The 14,374-nt window shown below is 48.1% G+C and overlaps 1 protein-coding gene across 1 annotated transcript; it reads left to right on the top strand.

The window, feature by feature from the left end:
* The first annotated feature begins 346 nt into the window (after nt 1-346).
* Nucleotides 347-10,784, top strand: COLCA2 (colorectal cancer associated 2). The gene is made up of 5 exons (XM_015812575.1): nt 347-353; nt 3,883-3,977; nt 7,768-7,828; nt 9,138-9,370; nt 10,305-10,784. Exons 1-5 carry the CDS (start codon nt 347-349, stop codon nt 10,653-10,655), a joined length of 747 nt encoding a protein of 248 aa, XP_015668061.1. The 3' UTR covers nt 10,656-10,784.
* The last annotated feature ends 3,590 nt before the right edge of the window (nt 10,785-14,374 follow it).

Below are 14,374 nucleotides of genomic sequence, written 5' to 3'. Positions count from 1 at the left end.
GCTGGGTTTTCCTCCAAGAGAGTCCATTTTCTGAAGCCTTTGAATATTCAAATTGAAACTATCGCGCAATCCTTGATTGTCAAATCAATGGATTCTAGAGGTTTTAAATACTTGGCTTGTGGGGAGAAAAATTCAAACTTATATCTGTAGGTATAAAAGATTAATATTGTTTGTCTCCCAGTCAAGAGCTGCACCAAGACTTTAGAATTCTTTTTTAATCCAAAAATTCCTGTTTTCTTGCATGTTTTCCTTCAGCTTTAGGGAGCCCAGCTGAGTGTCCTTGATTTGGTCCACACAACACTGTTGGGGGTGGAAAGCCAATTGCTCCATTCTCTGTTCCTGAAGAATGTCAGGTAAGTCAGAATTGAATCTTTGGTGGGTTTTGGGGTGTGGGGGGGCCGAGTCCTTCTCTCCCACACCTTTTGGGACTGCTTGCCATCAGAAGATTTTTTACAAAAGGGAAAAAGAAGGGAGAGAAAGGGAAAAGAGAGTGAGGGATTCCCAAATTCACAAAGCAACGAAGTAGAATGATTTTAAGGGCATGCATGTTAAACCAAATCCGGTGTAAACTCATATACATAAAATCCACAAACACACACACACACACACCCAATGCCGTTGCGCCAGGGCTACACCGGGGAACACTGCCGTTCCCAGCTGTGAATGCTCTGGAATGTGGCTACTCCAAAGATGGTTGTTGAAACCACTCTTTGGGGGGGGGGAGAAGAAGAAGAAGAAGAAGGGAAAAAACCACGGTGAAGTTATGTGGCTAATTCTTAATCCGTCTGGTTAAAATGTGCATTTTTTTTTTCAAAACCGTAGACTGAATTTCTGGCATTTCAGGCTGCGCCAAGTGGGTTGCAAAGTCTTTTTTTAAAAACGTGTGTGTTTGTGTGCGTGTGTGTACCCCCCAAACCCCAACCAGCGAACTGCAATTTTGATAAAGAAGGCTTGAGCGTTTCCATCTCACGGCCCCCAAAATTCGGGCTTTAGAAAGACCGGCTGGTCGGGCGCAAAAGAGAGGGAAGGCGCCCCTCCCTTTTGGGGGGTGCGAGGCTGCTCAAGGGAGACACCCCCCCCCCGTCGCCAACCGACTCGGCTCCCAAGGCTCCCCCACCTCTCCCGTGCGATGCTTCTGACGGCCAGCCGCGGCGCTGCCGCGTAGCGAAAGCTCTGCGCGCAAAGTGGCTGCGCGCTGCTGGCTCGTTCTTACGAGCGCCGGGGCGCGATTTGCGCCGTCTGCGCCCGCCTCGCTCTGGAGCGGATTTAGGGGAGCTGGGAGAGGCGCGCGGAGGGCAGGCGGGGGACCTGCGAGCCGTGCTTGGGAGTGCAACTGACGGGGGGGAAAGATGGGCTGGGGGGGGAATGACTTCGGGGGTCGCTTTGCAGGATGAAAGCGCAGTCGAGGAGCGCGCTGCGCCCCAGAAAGCTTGCTCCGCGGGCGAGGTCTCCTCCAGCGCCTTTCCTTCCCCTTGACCCCGGGGAAAGCGAGGCAGGGTCCCACCGCGACCCCCGAGCAGGGCCGGCCGGAGAGGGGCATCCAGAGGCGCGCCAACCCTCCGCGCGCAGCCCCGAGGCGCTCTCCAGCCGGCTTGGTGCTGGCTTCTCTCTGCCCGACGGCGCCGCGGCTCGCCCCGTCCGCTCGGCCCCCGCCGCCCCACCCAGCCCTCTCGGGAAGGCACCGCGGCGCCCTGGGACCGTGGAGCGCAAGCAGGAGCGGGGCCAAGTCTTGCGCTCCTCCCACCCCCGGCCCCGTCTGGGCGATGCCGCTGCCAGTCCTGCGCCCGCCGCAGCCTCCGGGACGCGTTTTGCGGACTGCGGGGGAGTCGGCCCGGTTGCAACCCAGTCGCCCGGGCCCCCTCCGGATAGTCCGATTCCTGGAGGGGATGCAGAGACACCCCAAACGGCCAGCCTTTCACCCCAGCCTTCCCTCCTCTTCCTCCTCCACTCCCAGATGCGGAATGACCGGCCGGCCGCCTCCCTTGCCCCCTTCCCCTCCCCAAAAAACGAGCGTACAATTCACTCACAAAGGCCGGCGCTGCTGCACCACCCAGAGGCGTCCAGGACCCTCCTGGCTCCGGCGTCAAATCGCAGGACGCTGGGGGGGGGGGGGGCTGAAAGCACAGAGGAGGCTAAACTACACTTCCCAGGATGCCTTGGAGGGGGGAAGTAACCCAGGTGGTCCAGACCCCCAAGGGGAGTCTCTTTCCAATAAGCTTCCACAACCTGGAGCCCCCTCCCCCCCCACCGCAGATCTCACGGAGGTCCACCATATATTGCCCACCCTGGGCGGTGATCTCAAAAGGGCGCCGGTTTTCGGAAAGCGGTTTTAGAGGCACAGGTGATCTAAGCACTAGGCCAAGTCTAAGCCCAAAAATACCATTTTTGAGGATTTTAGTTGAATGTGCGCTAGATAAAGTCACAATGGAAAGGGCACCTTGATGGAATCTGGTCTAAAAAACACGAGAACAGCCATCAAAATACCCATGATTATACATTACAGTGGATGCTTTTGAAATGGTTCTTAACTGAGTCTGAGTTAGAGATCAATGGTAAGCAAGAAACTTGTCACCCACCCACCCACCCCAAGTTTCTGAGGGATCCAGACAAGAAAGGTGTGTTTGTGTGTGTGTGTGTGTGTGTGTGTGTATGCACATGTGTGCAAGAAATGGGCACTGGCAGAGATGCACACAGCCAGGCAGGTCTAAAGTGAGGCAATTTGTGTGTGGGGGGGAGGGCTAACAGAATTAATCCCCCCCAGGCAGTGAAAGTTGAATTAAGTCATTGAAGCCATGGGGGGGGGGGTTGTTCCTATGAAAAAGCTCATCCTGTGTTTGGAATCCTTAGGGAAAGGATAGGATCCCAACAGACAACATCTTTATACAAGGTGATGAATTGAGCAGCTAGAATTATTGGGGGGAGACGAAGCTGGTGAAAAATGATGCTGGCTGAGGAATTCTGGGAGTTGAGGTCCACAAGTCATAAAAGGGCCTAGTTTGAAGACCCCTGGCCTAAAGGGTCAGCTTGAGTAGAAAACAGAGCTCGGAAGCGGACAAGTTAAATATGTTCTAAAAATGTTCCTCTCAGGACTTTTCCAAAGCGCCCACTGGGGATCTCTGTAAAAACACAAGGCGGGAGTGGAGACCTGTAAGGTAATCCTGCTGAGTTCGTCTTAATCTCCCTACAAAAGCTCATTTTTAAAAAAAAACTTGGCAACTCCTTTTAAAGAATTCAAGTGGTCTCCCGTCTAAATCATGCGGCTAACATTTGAAGCAGTTGGGCGTCTGGAGTTTTCCTCTGTTTAGGGATCCAGGTTCAAATCCACCCTTCACTTTAGACACGCCCTGGATGAATTGGGGCTGTATTTTCTTAGCTGGCTGTTCTTTGCAACTTGTGTTATTTTGGGGATGAACTAAAGGGAGGTCCCATGCTGTGAGCTCATGCAGGAAAGACAGAATGTGAAGAAGGAAGGACGGAAGGAAGGAAGGAAGGAAGGAAGGAAGGAAGGAGGGAGGGAAAAAATGGATGGGGAATTCTGGGAGTTGAAGATACACATCTTAAAGTTGACAAGTTTGAAAAACACCAGTTTAATATAATGGGTAAACCTTGCCAAGTGTGGTTTATTTAATAAACTGTGGTTTATTAAACTTTGGATCAAAGTCAGAAGATGTCAAAGCTGTTGTCATCACACACCATACTAAGCTGTCACTTCTTCTAACCCGAATTGGCTTGAAAGAAGCCACAGCTGGCTGTTTCAATGTTTTGCATGTTGCTCTTAGGAGAAGGCAGAGAGTTCCAGCCACTGCTGAAACCCCAGCCCGGCCAGGGCCCTTCCGAGTGTCCTGGGTCTGCCAAGGGGCATTTTTTGCTCTCTCCTTTCAGGGAAGGCGAAGGTCTACCAAGGCGTTCGAGTGAAGATGACCGTGAAGGAACTTCTGCAGCAGAGAAGAGCCAAACAGGCCATGGTGGCTGAAGCTGTAAGCATCTCCCTTTAAACTCTTTTGAAGTTTAGATATTAAATGAGCCATTTGAATAGATCAGCTATGGGGTCCTGGTTCCATTTTCAGGGCTATCATCAATATTAGCACTGATGATGTTACCTAGTTGGGTCATGAAATGTCTGCCAGAAAATAACCAAACTCAGAGAGCAACAAAGACCTCATCCTCCTCCTCCTCCTCCTCCCCCTCCTCCTCCCTGCAAACCCCAGTCTCTTCTAGTACTGATGATGTTACCTAGTTGGGTCATGAAACATCTGCAAGAAATCCACCAAGCTCAGAGAGCACAAAGGAACCCACAGTCTTCCTCCTCGCCCTCCTCCTCTCTTCTAGCACTGAGGATGTTACCTAGTGAGCTCATGAAACATCTGCAAGGAAGCCACCAAGCTCAGAGAGCAACAAGAACTCCACAGTTCAACCCTGAACTACAGAGATTCTTTTTTATCAGTAGATGAGTTGTCTCCTCCTACGCATCAAATAAATTATTTGGTGGCTATCAAAAAAGTGCCATTTTCCCTCCATCATTTCTTCAGCTTCTGGCCAATAGAATCCAAGAGCCTCACAATGCTTCACAAAGTCCCCTCTTCACAAACTCCAGCCCTCCTTGAAGTAGTCCTCAATGTTCTTCCTTGGCTTTCTTCCAAATCCCACACAACCTGATGAACAAGATTTTGCTTCCAACCCTCCCTTAAAAGAGAGAACAGAGTGCTGGAGAAGTTCTCCCGGGTGGAGCTGGCCAAGAAGAGGTGGCAGGTGGCCATTTCTTTCTCTTGCAACCTGCAACCTTCCCACGGCTTTCCATGGATCTGTTAAAACCCCCAAGGAAGATCTCAGGAGAACCTGCCTGTTACTCTCATCGCCAAGGGGGAAAGCCGTCCAGCCCTCGGTCACGGCTGCAGCATTTGTTCTCCTGCCAGAGAACTCCGATTACATTTCTTTTGTTTGTCTTCTCATTTGGAGGAGAGTTTCAAAAGGCCCTTTGAAAACCCAGGGTCGTTTCCATTCTTTTGAATCCGGGGCGTGTGTGAACCTCCCCTCCTCTCCCTTCCTCTGGATTGGTCACAATGGTGGGTGGGTCGCACCAGGAAGGTGGGGATGGAATTTACACCTTGGTGGGTTCCGTCTCCCAGCCCTTTGTGACTCAGTGTACCGCACGGATCCCAGCCCATTTGGTAAACTGAACATCAGAGGACTTATGGCTGAGTACAATGTGCAAGGTTTGGCCGCTGAACGTAGAAAAACCCAGTGGTGTGAAAGGCAGGGCGCAAACCTGGAGGAGAGAATGAAGTAGGGAAAAATCACCAGGCCATCAAAACCTCTTGGGTCCCTTTGGAGTCTTTCTGATAACAAACCAGTTTGTTTCTGTTCCTTGTTCCAGGAAAAAAAATGTCCCTGTTCTCCCATGGAAAGCACATCAGAGAGGATTAAAGAGGTATCTACTCCAATGTTTCTCAACCTTGGCAACTTGAAAATGTGTGGACTTCAAGTCCCAGAATTCCCAGAATGGCTGGCTGGGGAATTCTGGGAGTTGAAGTCCACATATCTTAAAGGGGCCATGTTTGAAAAACTCTGATCTAGTGCAACCCCTGGCCGGGACAGAAATTCTGGTCTCCTCCAGTATCTTCCTCATCTGCTCCCCATTTGGGAAGGGGTTTCCTTCTGTATGTCTCCTTTGACCTTGGCCTTCAGCCTTGGCAAGGACAGGAGCTGAAAAGCAAAGGCAGAACATTCTTGTGAGGGGCACTGCAAGCATTTCAAGAGACAGTTCTATAGGCGCAGAAACGGTTTTTGAAAATTATTTCTTGGGAGCACAAGGCCCTTGCCTTTGATTCAAATATGTCTGGAGTTTGAAACCTCCATTGTTGCATGTTGTGTAAAAGAAGCTGCTAACAAGAGGAGCAAGCAGAAGAAGGTGGTCAATTCTCAAGACTCCAGCTGCAAATAAATCTTGCCCAGATGTGATTTATTTATACATTAGCATTTTTCCCTTTCCTTTCCTTTCCTTTCCTTTCCTTTCCTTTCCTTTCCTTTCTCCTTCTCTATTTCCTTCCCTCCCTCCCTCCTTCCCTCCCTCCCTCCCTCCCTCCCTCCCTCCCTCCTTCCTTCCTTCCTTCCTTCCTTCCTTTTCACAAACTGCCCTCTCAGGATGCAGGTTTTATAGACAGTGGAAGATCCGTTACATTTAAAGGCTGCAAAGCTTTGGGGGAGCAGGCATCCCTAAATTATATCTAGTCGAGGAATAACATTGAGGAGGACCCCAGATTAAATACACCCAAGGAAGGAAGAACTTTCATTAATTGCCTTACAGNAACCCAGGGTCGTTTCCATTCTTTTGAATCCGGGGCGTGTGTGAACCTCCCCTCCTCTCCCTTCCTCTGGATTGGTCACAATGGTGGGTGGGTCGCACCAGGAAGGTGGGGATGGAATTTACACCTTGGTGGGTTCCGTCTCCCAGCCCTTTGTGACTCAGTGTACCGCACGGATCCCAGCCCATTTGGTAAACTGAACCTCAGAGGACTTATGGCTGAGTACAATGTGCAAGGTTTGGCCGCTGAACGTAGAAAAACCCAGCGGTGTGAAAGGCGGGGCGCAAACCTGGAGGAGAGAATGAAGTAGGGAAAAATCACCAGGCCATCAAAACCTCTTGGGTCCTTTTGGAGTCTTTCTGATAACAAACCAGTTTGTTTCTGTTCCTTGTTCCAGGAAAAAAAATGTCCCTGTTCTCCCATGGAAAGCACATCAGAGAGGATTAAAGAGGTATCTACTCCAATGTTTCTCAACCTTGGCAACTTGAAAATGTGTGGACTTCAAGTCCCAGAATTCCCAGAATGGCTGGCTGGGGAATTCTGGGAGTTGAAGTCCACATATCTTAAAGGGGCCATGTTTGAAAAACTCTGATCTAGTGCAACTCCTGGCCGGGACAGAAATTCTGGTCTCCTCCAGTATCTTCCTCATCTGTTCCCCATCTGGGAAGGGGTTTCCTTCTGTATGTCTCCTTTGACCTTGGCCTTCAGCCTTGGCAAGGACAGGAGCTGAAAAGCAAAGGCAGAACATTCTTGTGAGGGGCACTGCAAGCATTTCAAGAGACAGTTCTATAGGCGCAGAAACGGTTTTTGAAAATTACCTCTTGGGAGCACAAGGCCCTTGCCTTTGATTCAAATATGTCTGGAGTTTGAAACCTCCATTGTTGCATGTTGTGTAAAAGAAGCTGCTAACAAGAGGAGCAAGCAGAAGAAGGTGGTCAATTCTCAAGACTCCAGCTGCAAATAAATCTTGCCCAGATGTGATTTACTTATACATTAGCATTTTTCCCTTTCTTTTCCTTTCCTTTCCTTTCCTTTCCTTTCCTTTCCTTTCTCCTTCTCTATTTCCTTCCCTCCCTCCCTCCTTCCCTCCCTCCCTCCCTCCCTCCCTTCCTTCCTTCCTTTTCACAAACTGCCCTCTCAGGATGCAGGTTTTATAGACAGTGGAAGATCCGTTACATTTAAAGGCTGCAAAGCTTTGGGGGAGCAGGCATCCCTAAATTATATCTAGTCGAGGAATAACATTGAGGAGGACCCCAGATTAAATACACCCAAGGAAGGAAGAACTTTCATTAATTGCCTTACAGCATCTCAAAAAATTCTCCACTTTTGGAGAGGAAATCCTGGACTTACCTCTGCCATGTAAGGGGGTGAAGGAAGGGGGTGAGGGCGGCGAGTCCTTCCCTGTTTTATTATTGGAGAGAAACACCCCCAGATTTGTTTTGCTTTGTTCCTTTTTTATTCTCAGGTTTTTGGAGAATGCAGCGGAAACGTCCAGGCTGGTGAGGCTTTTTCGCCTCCCTGCACAGGTTGGTACAAAACAGCCCCCTTCTCCTCTCCCCAGCACCCACAAACACATGTCCCTTCTTTTCCCGAGCTTTCTATACCTATTCCTACCAGTTTCTTCTTGAATCCTGGCTTTCAGCTGGGCAGGGGCATTTAATTTTGAAAATGGCCAATCCGCGTTGGGCAGGAGCTTGCTAAGTGCAGATGAGCATCCGGGCTGGGTGGAGAAGATTGGTGGGAGCAAACAAGCTTTAAAAAGAAAAAAGAAAAAAAATCCAGCTGAGTTTGTGGTGTGCTTTTTCTGGAGTGGATTTAAAGGCAGCGACTGGATTTATTTCCTTTTCCTCTTCTTGCAAAGCTAACTTATTTTGGGATCGGTTTGTTTACAACCAGCCATGCTTGTTTTTATTTTCTCTCTCTCTCTCTCTCTCTCTCTCTCTCTCTCTCTCTTCCAGAAATCCCAAAGAAATTAATCTTTTTATATCTCGTATCAACACAACACAATTCTCCGGGATGAAATAGGTTTTTCAGTGGCAGAAAAGCAGGCATTTTTCTCCCAATCCTTAAACTACCAAAGGATAAAGAAACCTTGAGCAATTGAAAGTGAGCAGCTGAGTTAAGAAGCAGCAAATCTAAAGAGCAAATTGTGAGCTCTTTAGAGGAACTCAGGATAAGGGGGGAACTGATTCTCTTAAGCAGAGAAAAACAGAAATAGGAAGGAAAAAAATATAGTTTGAATAAGAGTTGAGGTAGGAGATCCTATGGGCTCGTTGAATTTTTGGATTTTCAAACCCTGCTTCAGCCCTTCAGTGGCATCCTGAAAAATATTTTGTCAGGCATGCAGGTAATATGTCCTCGACTTACGACGGTTAGTTTAGTGACCGTTCAAAGTTACAACAGCACTGAAAAAAAGGGACTTATGACCATTTTTCACACACAGGACCACGAGGTCAAAATTCGGACGCTTGGCCACTGACTCATATTTACGACGGTCGCCATGTCCCGGGGTCATGTGATCCCCTTTTGCGACCTTCTGACAAGCCAAATCAATGGGGGAAGTCAGATTCACTTAACAACCGTGTGACTAACTGAACCACTGCAGAGATTCACATCAGAAGCGTGGCTAGAAAGGCCATAAAATGGGGCAAAACTCACTTAACAAATGTCTCACAATTGTGGATTGTAAGTCGAGAACCGCCTGTCTTTTTAACGCACATTTTTGCTGTGCCAATGCTCTCCTGGGTATTTGTTATTGGCCAGGCTAGCTAAAGTTTCTGCCAACTTCTATTTCACAGCAGAGCTGAGTTCTCCCACCTTGTTTTCTTTTCTCAGTTCCTTACATCAACACGGCTCCTGAATCTTCCTTATCCGGCGGTTTACCACCTTGGCAGTTCCAGAACGGGAGCTCCTGCGAGGAAATTCCCCATTATTTGGAGCAGCTGGTGGATTCTTGCCTTCAAGCTGAGCCACTGCTGGAGGTGCCCTTGGCCCTGGCACAGGACAACCTGGCCTGCTCACCTGAGAGCTTCCAGCCAGCCCTCACCTGCCTGGTACTTGAGTTTCTGGTATCGACAGATTCGGAGGGGGAGCTTCCCAAATCTGGATCCCCAGTCAGAGGCGTAGCGTGGGGGGTGCAGGGGGGGCCGGGCGCACCGGGCGCAACATCTGGGGGGGCGCGCTCGCACTCGCAGCTCTCTGCCCCTGCCTGTGCGAATCCGATCCGAGCCGCCGGGTCGCCGCCCACTGTGGAGGGGGGGGCGCAAATTACTTGCCTTGCCCCGGGTGCTGACAACCCACGCTACTCCACTGTCCCCAGTCCCTAGGAGAAAAGGCCTGCTTTGGTGAAAGAGAAGAGGGGCAGGTGGCTAAGAGTCTAAAAGAGCAGGGGAGAACTGGTGCAGTTGAGAGAATCGGCAGGCAATCCCTTGCGCAACAGGGAGCAAATTCATCCATTTGTAGGTGTCTCTGTTTTACTTTTGCAAACCTGTCCCTTCCTGCTTGAGGATGATGTGCAATCTTGGGACTCTGATTGCACTCTCTTGCTTTATCCATGGGGTTACCCAATCAAGGGAACTTGAAGACCTATGGACTTCAACTCCCAGAATTCCCCAGCCCGCCCATGCGGGCTGGGGAATTCTGGGAGTTGAAGTCCACAGATCTTCAAGTTGGCCAAGGGTTGGGCACCCCTCCTTTAGCTGATTAGCACTACCTGGTGCACTCTTCCTGGAGTCCTATGGACCCAGCTTTAGAATAGAATAGAGCTGGAAGGGACCTTGGAGGTCTTCTAGTCCAGCCCCCTACTCAAGCAGGAGAACCTATACCATCTCAGACAAGTGACTGTCTAGCCTCTTTTTAAAAATCTCCAGTGATGGAGCGCCCACGATTTCTTACTTCTTACCTACCCACTTCTGAGCAAGCATGCCTACAATCGTCCTGTGAACTCAGAATGAAATTTACAGACGGAAGACCGGGTGCTTCATCCTCGTTTTCTCGTTTTAGGGTTCCGGATCCCCCGAGGTTCCTGATCCCTCCAGCACCTTCGATTACAGCTATTCCTCATCTCAGATGCCTCCTTTCGCCCCACTTGGCTACAGCTGCCCGGCTCTGGATGGCAGGAGTTGCATGTATTTGCCCCCAGAGGAAAGCACCTGCCAGCCACAAAACCACGTCCCACACACCTCCGGCCTATCGACGTGCTACTGCACCCCGTGCGGTTCCCAGCACTTGGACACTTTTCGAGCTTCCGAATTCTTTCCCTACGCCACCCTGGATTGCAAAGACTATGCCCCTTCGGTCTCTATGACGGATGACTTCTGGAAGGATAGGAGTTGGGACCTGTGCTACAGTTAGCCTAGCGATGGCCGCCCGCACTTGTGAATGCAGGAGTTCTCTGGACTCAGGTCCCCCATTGTGGGTTTGCCAAGGGCTCCAAATGATACCTTTCTCAGGTCAACCAACATGGAAAGGGCAGGATGCAAGCTTTAGGGCAGGGGTCTCCAACCGTGGCCACCTGAAGACTCTGGACTTCAACTCCCAGAATTCCCCAGCCAGCCATGGGAGATGAAGTCCATAAGTCTTCAAGCAGCCAAGGATGGACACACCTGATTTAGAGGTTTCTGGAATTCATCAATAGGTTGAGTAGAAAGTGAGGAATCCTTCTAAAAACCATGATTTGGGCTAAAACAACCTGTCTCCACTAAGATTTGCTGTGAAATATCCAAATTCTGTACCAAGACAAATTGATTTCTGCAACCTGTTGGGTGCATTTGCAAACTGCCTCTTATTTTGTATAATTTGTTGTGCTCTGCACTCTGACCCTGGTCCTTCCAGTACCATCTTATTCGACAATTTTCTCCATTCTGGTGTTTGCCATGCCATCAGTGGAAGCCCATATGAGCCACATTTCCAAGAGCTAAGAATGCACTTTAAAGAACAATCAATAAATCAATTGTGATATTTTTTTTTACCCCCACAAAGTTAATCCTCTAGAAATAACTGCTGCAAGATTTCAGAGTGTGAAGCAACAATAGCACAATATTTACCCGTAGAGAGAAAATTCACTGGGGACTATTTGTATGTTTCAAACGGCCAGCCCTGAAAATTTCATTGCCTCCCTATTGAAGAATTCTGTGAGATCTGGAAGCTTGCATACCTCTACCAACAAAATGCCCAGTGCTTGACTTGCTCATTCTCATAAAAGCAATGTATATTCTTGCACTCTGTTCAAATAAGTATTTATATTTTTCCAGCGAACTGATAATCATCTAAGTTGAATTCACCTTAGGTTTTTTTTCTGTCATGTTTCCTTAAGGAAGCAAACAAACTTATGAACCACATGCCAATGTTTCTTCTCCCAACTAATCAGTGTGTATGTTTTAAGATTTCATTAAATGAAGATGTGTGTTTTATTTGATCTGTTTTCTCTTTTTTCACGACTTGTCCTTCTTTCTGAGTTCAGTTTGTAACTTTACTATTTACTTTCCTTTAATAAACTTCACTATTGTTATGAAAACGTTCAGTAAAAATATTTTTTTTAAAAAGGAAGAACTCTAAAACAGCACTTTGAAAGACAAAAAAAGCTTAACCATTACTAACAAATGCAGCAATTCATTTAACAGCTATGGCAAGGAAAGTCGTAAAAGGGGGCAAAACTCACTTAAAAACTGTCTCACTTTGCAACCAAAGTGTTGGGCTCAGTTGTGGATTGTAAGTCCAGGACCATCAGTATTCATTCTTTGGAGGAAAAGGAGGTAGGAATGGCGACAGAAATAATTAAAAAAAAAAATCAGTGGCAGAGCTGGGGAATTTTCCATATCCTGCCTTATTTGCTATGCCGCAAGCTGGGATTTCTAAGCTAAAAATTCCACTCAAAATTCCTGATCCTTCAACATGATTGTGAGGGTTTGATTGTGGTGCCACTGTGATTTTATGACAGTGCAAGGTGAGATGATAGAACAGTGACAGCTGCTTCTCTTTATCACATTCATTCCCTCTGCTGCATTGAAAGACAAAGCCAGCTTCTGACATGCGTTTCTGTGCCAGCATCTATTCTCACATGCATGGGGCGGGGGGGGGGATAGCATATTTTATTTCCCAGTGCATTTTTTGTAAAACACCGGCTGCAAAACAGTGACTCCTGGTGGATGTGGGACAAAGATTTTGTTCCAGCTCTTCAATAGGAGCTTTTAAAATCTGTTTCCCTGTTTTGCTACCTTCTCTGCTCCTTCGTCAAGCAGCTTTGCCAGGCAGAAACCGAAGTGCAATATGCAAAAGAGGGGATCACAACGTGGGGAAGGATGTCCTGAGCCTGACATAAAATGATTTCGAAAGTCTTCTTAAGCATCTTGACTCATTTCTTTCTTTATTCCCAGAAGGACCAGCCCAATCAAGGAAGTCGCAAATATTCCCGAACCAAAACTAATTTCACAGCCAGGAACGTGGCTTATATGTAGGGAGAGATAAGAGAAAAATCCTTTTTGTCACCAATTTTGGCTGGCCCACAACTGGTCTCTCTTCACATTTCCTTCTCCATTCACACAACCTGCTTTGTCTGGTTGCTGACCCACCAGAGTTAAAACTAACCAAATTTAACACTGCACCTTTGCACAACCATACTCAGCTTGCCAAATTAGATTGTGCAACAAAATGAAAACAATCACTTTTTGACTGGTAATCAACCCAGCCTTTGTGCTTTGTAAGCCAGGGTTTAATGTTCAAACATGGTGTAGACCAGGCATGTCAAACTCGCAACGTCACGTGACGTCGCGCGACGTATCGGAGCTTTTTCGCCATTGCCGGCAATGGGGTGGGCGCAGCTGTGGTATGATGAAACCGGCCCGCGGGCCGGCAGTTTGACACCCCCGGTGTAGACTATTGTGGTTTCTAGTCATAAACTATGGCTAAACCAAGCAGCATATGGGGAACACCTCAGACAGATCAAAGGCACTAGAATGGCACATGGTCAAGTGACTGACCAAGGCAGAGTTTCTCAATTTTGACAATTATGGACCAAGGAGCAACGGATGGAAACTAATCCAGGAGAGAAGCAACCTAGAATTAAGGAGAAATTTCCTGACAGTGAGAACAATCAACCAGTGGAATGACTTGCTACCAGAAATCGTGGGCGCTCCATTACTGGAGATTTTTAAGAAGAGACTGGACAGCCATTTGTCTGAAATGATATAGGGTTTCCTACCTGAGCAGGGGGTTGCACTAGATGACCTCTAAGGTCCCTTCCAACTCTGTTACTCTGTATGCTGATATATATAAGGGAATGAGACATTAATTGCCTTTCTTTTAAAAGAACTCCCTTCTCCCTAATAAGGTTATTTGCTCCCCAAGGGAGCAGCTGGGGGCCAGCCACCCTTCCCTCTCCATCTGGCAGTCCCAGGTGTTGGGCCACCTGCAACCCACCTGGAGCAATGGATTCCTCGGTCCCCGGCTGCTGTCCTAAAGGCCACACCTTAACAGACAGATAATCTTTATGAGTCTTTTCTTTGCCTGCACCCAGCACCAGTCTGACTCCTAATTCAGAGCAGGTGAAGTCTTGTAAAGCCCCCATTCCATCAGGAATGCAGTGATGTCATATTGGGGGGGGGGGTTACACAGAGAAGATCCTTCCCAGCTATAGAAAGGTTGACCTGAACAATGGCTCCTACTGTTTACCTGATTGTAAAGCATAGGTCGCCCTTCCACCTTTAGTGAGTACATTCAGGATGGCTGAAACTTACAAAGAACAGAGGAGGGTAACCAAGGATCACTCCCTATAACAGTGATCAGATATATTGTTAAAATTGAGGAACCTCTGGTGCATGGTATCTTCTTCTGCCATTCACAACCACCAGCTCCCTTCATGCCCCCTTTTGTTTTTCCTCCAAATTCTTTCCCGTTTCCCTAGCCCCTTGAATTTGAACAGATTTGGATAGAGAAGGATGGGACTTCTGCTGTTTTCATTTTTAAGAAATATAGCCTTGAATTTGTGGTCCTTTGAGTTGAAGGTCTGATGTCCATTCCGAATCCTAACTTGAAGGACATGGAACTAAAGTGGTGAAGCCTTGTGAGATTAAAAT

Source organism: Protobothrops mucrosquamatus, unplaced genomic scaffold (genome assembly GCF_001527695.2).
Source record: "Protobothrops mucrosquamatus isolate PMUCROS unplaced genomic scaffold, P.Mucros_1.0 scaffold97, whole genome shotgun sequence".
NCBI lineage: Eukaryota > Metazoa > Chordata > Lepidosauria > Squamata > Viperidae > Protobothrops > Protobothrops mucrosquamatus.
The sequence above is the reverse complement of the archived record's forward strand: the minus strand, read 5'-3'. Positions and strand labels throughout refer to the sequence as shown.

What these genes read in the sequence shown, in the direction of transcription:
- COLCA2 (XM_015812575.1), top strand. An exon ending in AGGCCATGGTGGCTGAAGCT is followed by an intron (nt 3,978 to 7,767) that starts GTAAGCATCTCC and finishes TTTTATTCTCAG; the next exon opens with GTTTTTGGAGAATGCAGCGG. An exon ending in GCCTGGTACTTGAGTTTCTG is followed by an intron (nt 9,371 to 10,304) that starts GTATCGACAGAT and finishes TTCTCGTTTTAG; the next exon opens with GGTTCCGGATCCCCCGAGGT.